At 52.6% G+C, this 14,977-nt stretch overlaps 1 protein-coding gene and 1 long non-coding RNA gene across 3 annotated transcripts in view; both read right to left on the bottom strand.

Moving 5' to 3' along the window:
* ZBTB47 (zinc finger and BTB domain containing 47) overlaps window positions 1-14,977 on the bottom strand; it is a 20,214-nt gene extending 5,237 nt beyond the window's left edge. The window contains exons 1-6 of one of the 2 annotated variants that reach the window (XM_085226855.1): window positions 14,726-14,977; window positions 8,296-8,380; window positions 4,888-6,258; window positions 1,429-1,576; window positions 630-745; window positions 19-163 (exon numbers count right to left, since the gene is read on the bottom strand). In XM_085226855.1, coding sequence (XP_085082981.1) covers window positions 19-163; window positions 630-745; window positions 1,429-1,576; window positions 4,888-6,258; window positions 8,296-8,307 — 1,792 coding nt within the window. In that variant the 5' untranslated portion in view covers window positions 8,308-8,380; window positions 14,726-14,977. The remainder of the gene's footprint in view (window positions 1-18; window positions 164-629; window positions 746-1,428; window positions 1,577-4,887; window positions 6,259-8,295; window positions 8,381-14,725) is intronic. The other variant, XM_085226856.1, reaches the window with a different exon arrangement.
* On the bottom strand, window positions 8,387-13,849 carry LOC146544055 (uncharacterized). Its single transcript, XR_014884074.1, has 3 exons — window positions 12,885-13,849; window positions 9,078-9,161; window positions 8,387-8,674 (listed from the first exon to the last, which is right to left on the bottom strand). It is a non-coding gene; the product is annotated as an uncharacterized LOC146544055 (long non-coding RNA).

Raw genomic sequence — 14,977 nt, 5'->3', positions numbered from 1 at the left:
CAAGCCAGGAGCTCTCACCCGTGTGCGTCTTCATGTGCTCATCGAAGTACTGCTTCATGTTGAAGTCCTTGCCACACCACTGGCACATGAACTGCTTGTGGCCGATGTGGATGCTCATGTGGGAGCGGAGCTGGTACTTGTACTGGAAGCGCTCGTTGCAGTTCTGCAGTGGGGTGGATGAGTGGTTGTTAAGCACAGGAAACACCCCAACATCCCAGCCCACCCCCACCTCATGTGGGAAAAGGACAAAGTTGCTTTTTCCCTGAGATAATGCAAACAAGTGAGTTTTGGGGTTGCGGAGAGAAGCTGTGGATGTCCCATCCCTGGAGGTGCCCAAAGCTAGGTTGGATGGGGCCCTGGGCTGCTTGAGTTGGTGGGGGCACCCAGCCCATAGAAGGCAGTTAGAACTGGATGATCATTAAAGTCCCTTCCAAACCAAGACAGACTGAAAGCCTCAGTCTAACTCTAGGGTAGGTGAGGCCTTCAGGCAGGAACACAAAGCACGGGAAAGGGAGGAAAAGCCCAAACAGCACAAAGGACTGTGAACTGGACTACACTTCCCCAGCGCTTCTGCCCCCATCTGTGAGAAAGCGGGGCATGGGGAATGTGGGGAGCAGAAGAGACCTCACCTCACACTTGAAAGGCTTCTCCCCAGAGTGCTGCAGCGAATGGACCTTGAGGGACATGCTGCGCTTGAAGGACTTCCCGCAGGTCTCGCAGGTGAAGGGCATGTCCTTGGTGTGAGCTGCAGCAGAGGTGAGGAGTGTCACACACCCTCCCCATGCATTGGCCTCTGGCGGTCCCAAAACTGACACCCAATCTTGGCCAACCCAAAGACATATCCCAAGAAGACGTGTGGTAGCACCATGCCACCAATGAGCCTGGGGCTCACCACTGACCTTCCCTCCTTTATACAACCCAGTGCAAGATGCTATCTGCCAAAAAAAAAAAAAAAACACCCTTTTTTGCTCTTTTTTATTGCCTGTGAGCACAGAGATGTGGCTGCAGTTGCCATCTGTGATTTGCTTTTCAAAGCACAGTGCCGGCACAGGCTCATCCTCTTTTTACAAGGGAAGGATGGTTACACTTCAAACCTTCCTTTGATCACGTCTGATGTCTTTTTTTTTTTTCTGGTTAAATAAAATAAATGAGATTTCCTGGTGCCACACCTGCTCTGCAGCAGAGAACTGCTCCAAAAGCAGCAATACAGAGCAGACATACGCTCAGCATTCAGCACCCAGCACAGCAGGATAAAAAAAGCCAAATTTCTATGCTTTTGCTTTGCCATTAAAAAGCTCGCCAAGAGCTAGCCCAGCCCTGAATTCCCAACGTAGCAGCAATAGAAAAATGTCTTTCATCATCAAAAACCCCACATCAGCACCCCTAATGAGATCCCCCCCAACGAGACCCGGCGCCTCCCGCACTCACCAACCATGTGTTTGCGCACGTGGGCCATGGTGTAGAACTTCTTCTCGCAGATCTCGCAGGAGAACTTCTTCTCAGCGTAGCCATGGACGATCTTGTTGTGCTCATGGAGAGACCAGAGCTTCTTGAAGCCCTTCCCACACGTCACACACTGCAATGAGAGAGGGGCTGGGCAGGGAGGCAGGGGAACGTACCGAGGCATTGCCGGTATTTGGGTTTTGCTTTGGCTGTTGAAAGACAACATCATCACAAAACCTGAAGCTGACAGAACGACAAGCAAGGTTGCCACAGACCTCGCGGCTTCAAGAGCTCCAAAACCCAATTTTCTGCTCATTGGCTGGGCTGATGTGGATCCTTCCTTCCAAGGAAGGACACATCCCTCTGGCAATGGATCTATGAGACTTGCAAAACCTATGGCTCATGCACCAGGGTCTTATTCCCAGCTGGGGATTTCATGCTTGCACACAATAAAGACATTACACCCAAAAAATCCAACCCCACTGTATTAGCATTAGAAAGCTGCAAGGGACACAGGGAAAAAGAGAGGCACCAAACTAGGGCAGAACGACTTTTGTCTTCAGCAGGTATCCTAGCACTAAATGAGCTCTCTGAAAATTGGTATTCATCCCCAAAATTTTACTAGTATCCATGGATTTTGAAAACGCCCATGAATCTCCCAAAATTTATTAACATCCATTAGTTCAGAAAACAGCCATTAATGGAGCAAAACAGACCCCAAACGGGCTCATTTGCACAGCAGAACGACAGGATGTGACAATGTTAATCACCAGCAAAGTCTCCTCCTGGGAATCACAATAAACGTTTGCTCCTGCTCCATCAAGCTCAATACTTGTCAGAAAGCTGCCAGGAGAAGCTGCAACCTGTGCCTCCATGAATGGCTTTTCACCTCCGGCATGGGCTGTGGTTGGCTTTTTATCACATTGCCCACTTTTATCACATGCCCAGGCTCAAAACTCTTTCTGAATTCCACCAGAGAGAGAGGTGAACCCAACCAGTGGTGCATGAAATCATCCTGGAGCACGGGGAAACAAAAAGCATTGCACAGCCATTGCTCTGCTGGTGCAGCCTTCATCTCCCCGCGTACTCTTGTCCAACTCCTCTTGTCCAACGGGGCTCAGAACATCTCTTCTCCTTGTGAGTAATAATTGATGCCTAGGAAGCATCTGGCAACAGCACGGCCAAGCAGTATCAGCAAACCCATGGGGGATTTCACAGGGGGTGCAGGCAGATTTGCCTCAACCTTCTCCACATATCCAGGGGAAGAGATGCTCCTTCAAATTATGCACTGAATGAGGCTGCAGTACCACAGAAAATATACTATTATGTCATGTTGTCATAGTGTCTTTATATTTAGGTGCCTGAAAGGCAAAATGAGGGTCACAGAAGCAATCCCAGCACTCGATTTCTTCATCCTGGCAGGCTTGAATTCCAGCATGAGCAGTCCTCTGAGTTTTACTGGTTCTAAGTAAATATTTCTATAGATCAGAGCAGTTTTATCTCTGCTTTAAGAGATGTTTCGGGACCAACTTCCATATTCTCCACTTAAAATGAAAAAGGCTGCTGGGGAATATTAAAATTAAAGACAGAGGAAGGAGATGTAGGAAAGTCCTCATCTGGGACCAGGCAGCCTCGAGGACAGAGCCCTGTGCCCTCAGGCAAAGGACAAGGCAAATCATCAAATAAATTCTGGCAAGTGAAGAGGAAAATCACACTGGAGCAGGTCAAGAGAGATTTTAAGAACAACGTGATAAAGCAAAGGGCGAATCCTTATTGAGGCAGCAGGGCAGGAAAGCTGCGATGGGGTCATGGGTGTCAATGGGAAACGTTCACAGGGAGCAAAGCTGCAGTGAGGGATTGAGAGCCCTCAGGGTGTGATGTGGGAACAAATCATTAATAGATTTTAGATGACACGAATAGGGTAAAAGGAATGGTCCTTCCATGGATGTGTTTAAAAACTGTCCGACGCAGAGACCAAAAAAATTCCCTTTTCCAACCAGGCATAACTCCATGCTACACTGATAAAGTTATTCAATATTGTCGGGCTAAGTAGAGTGAATTTGGCTGCTATTTATAAAATGCAAAAAGCCTGAGTAAGTGAGAGGTAATGAGCCAAGCCTTCTGCGGAGGGAGGTCACCACAGGGGCAGCTGTGGCTCACCCTATTCCAAAATGACCCAGAGAAGGGATTAAAAAGGGAGGAGGGAAAAAAGCAAAGAGGTGACAGCACTCGCTGATAGCCTCATGTCATCCACCAGGAAAGCAGCAGAAAGTCACAAAGAAACGTCCTGGGAAAATCTTTCAATTGCTTTATGATGGACTCTGAACCAGCCACCAGCACGCGAGAGGCGCTGGGCATGGATTCACCGGTCCTGGTTCAGTGAATGCAAAGTCATCCCAAAAAAGCAGGCATCAGAACTGTGTGCTTTTTTCAGAAGGACACTCCAAAGGGCTTTGTCACCTATTTTATTCGAGATGCAAGCATTGCAGGGCTGCAGCCACACCTTGGTTGCGTTCCTTTCACCAAGGAGGGGTGCAAAATCCCTTAAAATCCCAACGTTTGATAGAAGGATCATTTGGTGGGAAGCCCTCTAGAAGACTTTGTTCTTTTCTTAACAGCAGCAGCCCTGTGCAGAACTGTTCATTGGGAATTAGAAGTTTGCAGGAATGTGCCATTTTGCTGCTCAGCAGGGATGCCTGCCTGTCACCCCAAAGTTGCACTGATCTAACGGAGGCAATTTGCACATGCAGACAAGGATCCCATTAGTGCTAGGCGAAGGACATACAGCCCCTGAGCCTTGCATGGATGTCAAGTGAGTTTGGAAATTTGCTAAATACGTGAGCTAAAGAGCACAAAAGGCAGATTAAAACCACTTACTTATGTCAGCAATTCTTCAAATCAAGCTAAATTGGTTTAAGCCTGGGTGGAACCGGCTGGAGTGCGTCTCCATTAGAGGCTTGCAGTGTTTTATCCAGATTAACTGAACAAACGCAAAGAAAACCTACTCCCCTCAAACCACTCTGCATTTCTACCTGGCTGGCCAAGGGGAAGACACTGTCTGTCAGCACTAATCCTCTGGTCCCATGCCACCGTGGGAACCCTCTAAGCTCGAAGACAGCTCACAGGAGAAGCAAGGTTCCCTCCAGTCCACCACGTCCACCCACAACTTCAAAAGTATTATTTGCACACAAGACCATGCTATGGTGTAACTGGAAGGGATGTTCTCCCCGTTGGGATGTCTTGTCATGGTGGGACATCCTTCTCCTTGGTGGGATGAACCACCTCAGCAGGATGCCCCATCATAGTACGATCTCCCTCCCCAGCAGGCTGTCCAATCACAGTGAGATGTCCCCCCCTTGATGGGATCCCCGTCCCCAGCAGGATGCCCCGCCATGCTGGGATGTCCCTTCCCTAGGGGGGATGTTGCTGGGCTGGCAGGCTCACCTGGATGTTCTTCTCACAGTCAGTCTGATGGTGCAGCAGCAGCTCACTCTCCAGCAGGAAGCGTTTGCCACACTTGTCACAGATCTGCATGCGGCTGTGCGTGACGTTCATGTGCTTCTCCAGGTACCAGCGGTTGTTGAAGACCCGGGGACACTTCTTGCATGGGTAGTGCTGCTTCTCCTCCAGTTTTACCTTCTGGCCCAACCCGTCTTGCTCTTTCTTCCTCTTCCTTCCTCGTTGCCCTTCCTCTTCTTCCTCTTCCTCCTCTTCTGTCTTGGCCATCTCCTGGGACCGGGTGGCCATGGCAGATTTGGTGGCTTTGGATGCTCGGCTTCCTCTGCGGGTCTGCCCACTCTTTTCCCTTTTCACCTCTGATGTGTCTTCCTCCTCCTCCTCCTCCTCCTCCTCTTCTGTTGTCTCCTCCAGGTCTTCTTCCTCACTGTGTTCCTCCTCTTCCTCCTCACCCACCTCTGCATCCTCCTCTTCTTCCTCCTCCTCATCCCCTTCCTCGTTCTCCTCCTCCCCATCCTCCTCCGTGTCACGTCCATCTCCATCGGGCCGCCCCATCACAGCCGCCTCGCTGGCGGCCGCCTTCCCCTCCATGCCCTTAGAGACATTGAGAGTCTGGTTGTTGAGGTTCACCTCCACGATGATCTGCTCCCGGTTGTAGGAGCTCTGGCTGTCTAAGTCCTCCTCGGATTCCTCACCCTCCACCTTGCAGACAGCGCCCGGACCACCGTCCTTCTCCTCCTTGTAGTACTGCTTGGCCTGGCCTGGCGGCAGCGGCCCACCACCCGCCCCATCCTCCACCCGCACCGAGTAGGGATCAGTGCCTTCCCGGGCGTAGATTTTGGGGTGAGGGGTGTCCACCTCCTGCTTGATCTCACAGTAATATGGCGGAGGGCCAGCACAGCCCTCGGCGGGCAGGGCCATGTCGGTAGCCAGGCTGAGCGAGCGCGTGTCCAGCAGGTCCTGGCAGGAGGACGCGATGTTGTTCATCTGCAGCACGGCGGCCGCGTTCAGCACGTCCTGCACATTGCAGGAGTTGACGAGGAGCTTGGAGGTGTAGATGAAGTTGAGGATCTGCTGGAGGCCCTGAGAGGTGAGGGCCTCCAGGGAGAGCTCCACGCGTTGCAGCTGCTTGTTTTGGGTGAAGAGGGAGTGGAAGAACTGGCTGTAGGCTGCCAGGACCCCCTTGTGCGCCGGGAAGATGCTCTTGTGCTGCACCAGCACGATGTCCACGTCGCACAGGTCCGGCTGAAAGAGGCGCTGCTCGTTCAGTCTGTCCATCAAACACGTGAAGTGGAGGGCTACATCCTCCACCAGGGAGTACTCGGCTGAAGGGTAGTCAGTTGTCTTTTCGACTATCAGCTGTGGGCAAGAAGGAAATAAAACTGTTCAAAAAGGCTCTTTCCCCAGGAAAAAAAAAACCCACCCAGCCATGTCACCCATCTCTGTCCACCTGTTCCCGGTCAGAGATGACAACCAAGAGGCTCCACCTCCAGACTAAGCTTGGGAACACCAACCAAGAAGCTTCATCGTGGGGACACCAGCCAAGAGGCTCTACCACCAGACCCAGCCTGGAAACATCAACCAAAATCCTCCGCCACCGGACTATGCTTGCGGACACCAACAACAGAGGCTCTACCACCAGGCCCAGCTTGGGGATGCCAACCAAAATGCTCCACCATCAAATGAAGCTTGGGGACACCAACCAAAGAGCTTCACTACTATGCTCAGCTTGGAGATGCCAACCAAAAAGACTCAATCAAGGAGGAGAAAATTTGCTGTGAGAACAGGCTGAAGAGCCACAAACACTTGTCAACAGCCCCTCAGTGCAGGTGGGAAGTACCGTGGCCATCCCACAGCCCTGGTGGAGGCCAAAGCCTCAACACTCATGGACAGAAGACGTCATGCAGGACAGGGGCACTTTAATACATCCTCAGCCTCCTGAATCAGATGGGGTGGGAGCTGTGGTGGGGATATTCATCAGTTGTAGGCAATAAATGATTCCACCTAGCAAGAAAGCAATTAGGATTTTAAACTTCCCCATTCTTACAACACAATTACGTAAAATCCCACAACACTTGGGTTATGCTCACAGAAAGCAGCCCCTGGGCTGTATCTCCTACTTCTCTTCCTCCCATGAGGCCAAGGAGCCACAGGTGAATCCATGGGCACTTCCCATCACCCTACGCCATGCCGAGCAAATTCCCGGTAGAGCACACGTGCACATTAAGCACATGCCCCTTAAAAGCAATTACCGAATTACCCCACGTGCGCTGACTCACGTTGGCATTATTCACCAGGATGATTTATGCCCCTTTTTTTTTTTTTTCCCCTTAATTAAACTTTCATCTTATAGTTGCCTCGGGAAAGGCAGCACCCAGAACAATCCAAGCCTGGAAACGCTGTGAGCGCTGGGGCTGCTGCCCAGTGATTTAACTCTACCTACACGTGCTTTTGCAAGGGCACAGACCCAGGACCCTCACCCAAGGTCCTATGGAGATCCAAACTTTCTTTCCCCTTGTTCTCCATGCTGAGCACCCAAGACAAGAGGCACGGATGGATATGGCTCTGAGAACGCTCTCTGTCCTGCTAGGGGCTGTGAGAGGGGCTGGGGCACAGTACAGTGATAGAGGGGCAGTGCTTTATCCTGCACCCTCCGCACCAGAAGACTTTCTTACTTACTTCTCTTACTTTTTCTGGGACAAACAACAGTTCTTGATCAACTGAATGATTCCAGCAAGACACATTCTTTTTTTTTTTTTTTTGTTAAGCCAAAGGCAAAAACATACCAGAAAAATGCTTAAATAACAAAAATGGGTGTTTTCTTCTTTGTTTTCTCAACAAACAAACAAAACCCCTCCTCCACCCTGCTAAAATTTTTCATTTTCCTCTGAATTGCTGCTCTGCAGCCATCCATCTCAGCAACTCAGCAGCCCTGGCATGGGGCAGTCCCAGCAAACATTTATGTCCTTGAGAAAAGGAGGAAAATGCAGCTCTGCTCCCAGCTCTGCAGCAGGGCAAGGTGGGGAAGGTATATATTATGGATATTTTGGTTATAAAATGCTGCATCCCAGCTGGTGCATCTATCCATCCATCTACCAACCAATGAAACACCCATCCATCCACCAACCAACCAAACATCCAGCCAGTCATCCATCTGTCCATCTACCCACCCATGCATTCATCACTCCATCCGTGCCCCCACCCATCTGTCCATCTACCCAACCACGCATTCATCCCTCCATCCGTGCCCCCATCCATCCATCACCCACCCACCCATCCATTCATCCCCCCATCCGTGCCCCCATCCACCCACCCACCCATTCATCCCCCCATCCGTGCCCCCACCCCTCCATCCATCATCCCACCCATCATCCCTCCATCCACCTATCGACCCACCCGTCCATCCATCCGTCCCCTCTGCTCTCTAACCCTTGTGACTGCCAAGGACACGTCGACGGAAGGAATTTGGATGGCTCAGCTCCTCCAAGCGAATTGAAAAAAATGATGATATAATGAAAATCACTGTGAACGTTGAAGAAACAGCAAGCTTTCAACCGAGCAGTCTGCTGCTTGCCAGGGACTCTCCCGCCTTGATTTCACTCCAAAAAAAAGCCCTACATTTGTGTTTTTCCTTTAGCATTCGCAACACTGGGTGCACCTCGCTTTGCTCCCGATATAGGATGCCATGACTCCACAAGGTGTGCAGGTGGAAAAACGGGTGCAATATTGGGGAAATGGGGTCCTCTGGACAGCATCGCCTCCGCTGCAGCCCAGTCTGAAAAACAAACGTTGGCTTTTTGCTCTAGATTGAGGCATTTTTGGCAAAAAGGGGCTGACCCCTCACCCAGCACCGGGTCCTGCCAGGCAGCTCTAATCAGTCCCAGCAGCGGCGAGGACAATGCGTGTCTTGGCCGCGTCCCGCCAGTGACTTCAGCCTGGACTTGTCAGCAGGAGGGTTTGCTTTTTATTGCTATCAGATGCTTTCGTGCTCTTGCCCGGAACTGGCGTCCCAGCCAAGCCCTGAGTCGCATCAGAGAGGCACCCATGGGGGTCACATCCCCGCCTCACCCCCAAACAATCCCTCCGGGCTGCATCAGCACAGGGGATCAATCCCACAACCCCTTCCCATGTGCTAACCATGAATATATACACATATTTTAAGTAAAAAAAAAACAAACCATATTTTTGCTCTTTTCTGCCATCACGGCTTTGGCTCACTGGCAGCTCACGTTGCTTTGGTTTAGTTTTGCAAGAGGCTCAGCCTGGTGGGAACAAGTCTCATTTTGCGTCCCCATCTCCATCTCCACCCCCATCTTCATTCCCAACCCCACCTCCATCTTCAACCTTAACTCCAATCCCACCTCCAATCTCAATCTCAACCCCAATCCCATTTCCAACCCCAATCCTGTCCCCATCTCCAATCTCCATCTCCAATTTCCAGCCCCATCTCCACCCCTGTCCCCATCTCCAATCTCCATCTCCAATTTCCAGCCCCATCTCCACCCCTGTCCCCATCTCCAATCTCCATCTCCAATTTCCAGCCCCATCTCCACCCCTGTCCCCATCTCCAATCTCCATCTCCAATTTCCAGCCCCATCTCCACCCCTGTCCCCATCTCCAATCTCCATCTCCAATTTCCAGCCCCATCTCTACCCCTGTCCCCATCTCCAATCTCCAGTCCCATCCTCATCGCCAATCCTTGTCCCCACCTCCAACTCCAACCCCAACCCTGTCTTCATCCCTGTCCCCACCTCCAAACCCCATCCCCAGCCTCCAATTCCTATCTCCAATCTCCATCTCCATCACTGACCCCAACCCCTGCACCATCCCCAGCCCCCTCCCTGCCCCATCCTCACCCCCATCCCAAACTGGGGGTCCCACTGGATGCCCCCGTCCCACCAAACACTCACACCTTCTCCTTTTCCCAAACTCTCCCAACCAAAGCCATCACCAAACCTCTGCCTTCCCCAGCACTGAGCAGAGCCCCATTGGGATTATTCGAAAGCGGCGTGGCCGTGCACTCCCCACCCTGCTGGGCCAGCCGGCGCCTGCAGCCAGCCCCCCCGCGCCGACGCTTCCCTCCAGCTCTATTTTAAGAGCATTTCCAACCAGCGCTGCCAAAGCCCCGTCCCGAAACAGCCCATGGGGAGGATGCTGGGGGCAAGCGGGGCCCGTAGTGCTCACACGTTTTTTTTATTACTCCTATTTTTTCGTGCACAAGTCCCTGTTTCCTTCCTTTCCCTTCAAAGAAACCTCACTGCTACCCTCAGTCAGTGTGCAGCAGCAGGATGTGGGCAGAGATAAGGGCCATGCGGGAAGCACGGATGATGCTCACTGGACCGCAGGGAGCCACAACTGGGCCAGGGAAGCAGCAGCAGTGCTATGTAAACACCCCCTGCCTTGAACAGATCTCTGCTCTGGGAATTCCCTTCCAATTTTTCACGCCCCCAAAATCCCCCAAACTCAGTTCTCCCGTGCAATCATCCCTGCAGGCATTCAAGGCCAGGCTGGATGTGGCTCTGGGCAGCCTGGTCTGCTGGTTGGTGACCCTGCACATAGCAGGGGGTTGAAACTAGATAAGCATTGTGGTCCTTTGCAACCCAGCCATTCTATGATTCTACGAATCTACTTTTTGGTAGCATTTTGCAACTGCTGAAGCACTGAACGTTGACCTTCAATATTAAGCTGCACTAAGGAAAAGCGCTCTGATAAGTAGCTCAGGATGCTGCCTGTATCTTGCTTGTCAAAAATAATTAAAACCTGTCCTATCTGCGATTTGGACAATGCTGTGCTTTGAGGAGAAAGCTTTGCTGAATCCCTGTTTGATGCCACACTTCTGCTAAAGAAAAGAACGGCATTAAAACCTATTGTTGTAGAATTTGCATGACACAAAATTGCATCACTGAGATGATGCCAACCCGTGTGCCGCACAGTGGGGCTTCATCCCTACAATCTGCCCTCAGGTTCCTATTCCTATCAATTGCCCTGTGCCCTTGGATGAGATCTGCATCCTCTCTTCTCTGGCTTTGAGAGCAGATAATGCTAAAAACAGTGCAAAGCTCATGGGAATTAAGCCACCCCATGACCTGCAGCACTGCTGAGCAGCTAAAAAACACACAAGAAATGCCACCAAAAACTCAGGAAACATCCCCAAAAGCCATAAAACCACCCAAACTCCAGAACTGTCACCAAAAAAACATCACCAGGAACCCAGGAAACCACTGGGTTTTGGATCGTGGCCATGCACAGAAGCCCTGTGTTGGAGGAAGGCTCTCCCCACCGTGCCCTTCTCTATCTCCTCCCTTCACCAGCACTGTGGTACAGCTCCCGCGCATTGCGTTCACACAATTTTTTGGAAAAACCCAAGGGCAGAAGGCTGCCAGAGCATCCTCATTGCATCCCTCCCATTGCAGGGCTGCTCTGAGGGCTGGTTTGGGATTTCAAGGTCCGTTCAGAAAAACAAGCAGCAAGGGAAAGCAGTAGAGAGCCCAACTGTGGCACCCCGTCCATGGGGATGCTCCGGGGCATGAAGTGGGGAAGGTCCAAAGGGTTTGGCCCCATTCCTTTGGGCCACCAGCGCCTCTCCTGCCTCAAATCAGAGTTTTCCCTATATTTGAAGGATGGAGCTCCATGCTGGCAGTGGACATACCAATGTGGACGATGCTCCCAGTGCCCATCCCACCACAGGGCATCGGGCACCCAAAAAAGACCTCTGCACCGCCCCAAGAGACAACCAAATTTGGGATTTTGAGGGCAGCCAAAAACTTTCCAGGCTCATTTTCCCTTCTTTGGTTTACTTTTTTTCAAGATGCTTTTTTTCCTAGAAGCCAGCACCCACATTGCCAGGGAACCATCTGGAAAGTCAGCAGCGGGACCAGCCCCGAAGAAGGGATCGGGGACGGCTCATTCCCCATCCCTGGGCCCCGCATAGAGGCTGGGTTGTGGGGCCTCCGCACAGGGGAGCCGGAGCCGCTGCTTAAGGGCTGTTTGTATTTGGGCTTTTTTATTTTTATACTTTTTTAAAAGCTTTTTTTCCCCGCTTTTCTTTTCGAGTACAGAGATGCAAAGTTACAGCGATGTCCCAGCTCTGGGTATGGCAGCACCCACACCTGTGCTTGCAAATAGGATGCATCCCTCGGGGTAACGCTCTGTGCCACCAAGTGTGTGGCCCATGGGAGACCCCAAGCAGGGAGAGATGGGCGCTGGGGATGCACACACATAAAGCCACCGCCTCTGCCTCACTCCTCTGCCCGAGAAAAACAAGAGGAAGGAGGATGAAGGGAGGAAACAAGGACAAACCCCAGTGCTAACCTTTCCAGCTGGGCTGCAGGCCAAGTGGCTGCACCAGGTGCTGGATCCAGCTGCTGTCCAGCCCGGTGCAAGATGCTGGCACAAGGGGGTCAGGGACACAGCACACGTGTCCCCATGTCACCATGCTATGGGGATGTGGGGATGGGAAGTGCACGAGTATCCCTACCGTGGGATCCTGCTGATGTTCCCAGTCCTATGCAGAAATTTCCACAATTCCCACTCGAAGTGGTGGGTGATGGATTTGGGCAGTGGGATGGCAACGTCACCCTTCCCAATGTCACCAAAGCTTCTCATCCCTCACAAGCGCCCACCCTTCCCTCAGAGCCAACCCAACCTCGTGGGCACTGCTGCTCCTCTGTCACCTCCAGCACTGATCCCAGGCCTGAGCCAGCAGTCACTGAGATCCACTCTCCAGCACCCAAAAACCCAATGCTGCTCACACGTGGCCCCAGGCCCCACAACTGCCTGAAAGGTCCCAGTCCGAGCCACAGCCCTGCTAACAGAGTTCCTCCGGTCCCTCTGTCCTCCCATGGAGGCTCTGTGCTGTAATTAAGCCTCTTGTCCATCCCAGATGTGCTGACACCTCCATCCTGGCCCCGTACCCAAAATCATCCCAGGTTGCACCACCACAAGGCCCAAGTGTCCCTGACAAGCGACAGCAGGGATGGCCCTACCGCTCCAGTGAGGCTGTAGGTCACACCAGGTCACACCAACTGATGAGGGACATGGAGACAAGGCCTCAAATGTTCACAATGGTCTTGACAAGAGACAGCAGGGCTGACCCTACAGCCCCAATGGGGCGATCCATCACACCGTGCTGAAAAGGAGGAGGTACATGGTGCTTGGGGATGGGAACAAGACCAGGCTGCCCAGGGCCCCATCCAACCTGGCCTTGAGTTCCTCCAGGGATGGGGCATCCACAGCCTCTCTGGGCAGCCCGTTCCAGCACCCCACCAGTCTCATAGTAAGGAACTTCACTGAGCCCCCAGATGGCCTCAATGAGAGAGACTGGGGATGGTCCTACAGCCCCAGAGGGGTGACCCAACACCAGGTCGCACCACCTGATGAGGGACGTGGGGACAAGACCCCAAGTGGCTTCAATGAGAAACACCAGGAATGGTGGTGCACCCAGTTGGGCGGTCCATCACCACGTGCTGCCATTAGGAGAAAAAAGGGGAAGATGCACAGGGCAATGGGGTCATGAGCCATGCCCTGGGCTCATCCCATCCCTTGATGGGGACATGGGGGACAAGTAGGATGCAAACAGTGCAGCAACAGAAGGATGCTCTGCTTCACGGATGGGTGCAAACCTAATGCTACACCAATAAAAGAAAGACAAAATAATGGAAAGAAACACAGCTCAGGCTGTGGTTCCACACGGAGATCTCGGAAGCTGAATGGGTACCAGCACAAATGCCACACACCCATCCCAGCCGTGGGTAACAACACCGGGGAACCACAGCAGCATCCCAACCACATCCCCATAGCGGGGCCTCCACCCCCATCGCTACGTTCATTCTGGGTGACCCCAGGGCTGCTATCACAGGCACAGAACCACGGGTTGGTCCATCCCACAGCTGCACACTTTCAGGGATAGGGTTGCCTGAAGCATCCTGAGGAATGTTTCTCCCCCCCACCTCCCCCCCCCGGTTCAAGGTTGCTTGGTGCAGGTCAAATCCTTCCCCCACCCCAAAATTACAAAATACATAACTGCTGGCTAAAATAGGTCACCCGTGCAATGTGCCTCTTCGGCATGTTCTTATTTTCTAGCAGCATGCACAGAGATGTTTGTTCTGCAATGGGTGCCCCAACACCCCCCTCCCCCCCTCCCCAACTCCCTGCCATAGGGAGCTGCTGGGTGCCCCCAGCCCCACAGGGATAATGTGGGAGGAAGGGGAGGGGGGGGTCACCGCCGGGAGGAATTAAGCAAAATGAAGGAGTCATCCGGGAAACAAGAAAGGCTGCACAATGCCAGGGGATCCTCTGGCCCTGGGTGAGCAGCAGGCACCCAAACTTTCCCTATCCCCCCTCCGCCATGTTCCCAATGCCCCCCCCCACTTCCCCCCCAGCACTGAGCACAGTCCCCCCATAGGACAGAGGACAAGGAGCCTGGGGTGGGCACCCAGGAAGGGCACCCCGTGCAGAACGGGGCCTGTGCACCATGCTGGGGGGAGGGAGAGCGGGGGGGGCACAAGGAAATAATGATAATAATTATTATTATTGTAAACGCACGCAAATAAGGGCCTCGTGCACCGTGTCCCCCCCCCACCTTCAAACCCCATAAGCGCAGCCCAGCCCCTCTGCACCCCCCACCCCTGCACCCCCCGCCCCATAAGGATGCGCCCCCCTCCCCCCCCCCCCCCCGCAAGGATTCCGGGGTAAGTTTCAGGAGGGCCTCTGCAAAGTCAGCAAAGCCCCGAGCCCTGGGGTGGGGGGGGAGGGGGGAGGATAAGGAAAGAAACAAAAATAATAAAGGAGAGAATGGAAGGGGGGGGGTGGGGGGTGCAGGCTCTACCATTTTGATGCAAAGATCTCCGCGCGGAGTCCCGCTGCTCCTCCGCTTGCCGGGGGTTTGTGCTCTCCATGTAAAACAGCCGAGCTGCCGGCTTGTGTGGCTGCTGCTGCCCGGGAGGGAGGGTTGCTCTCTCGCTCGTTCGATTTGTTGCTTTATTTTTCTTTTTCTTTTTTTTTTTTTTTTGCTTTTTTTTTAATCGCTTTTTTGCTTTTTTTTTTTTTTCTTTTCTTTGCGGGTTTTTTTTTTTTCTTT

This window comes from Meleagris gallopavo, chromosome 6 (genome assembly GCF_905368555.1).
Source record: "Meleagris gallopavo chromosome 6, MGAL_WU_HG_1.1, whole genome shotgun sequence".
Taxonomy (NCBI): domain Eukaryota; kingdom Metazoa; phylum Chordata; class Aves; order Galliformes; family Phasianidae; genus Meleagris; species Meleagris gallopavo.
Note: the sequence above shows the minus strand (reverse complement) of the source record. Positions and strands in the feature narration are given on the sequence as shown.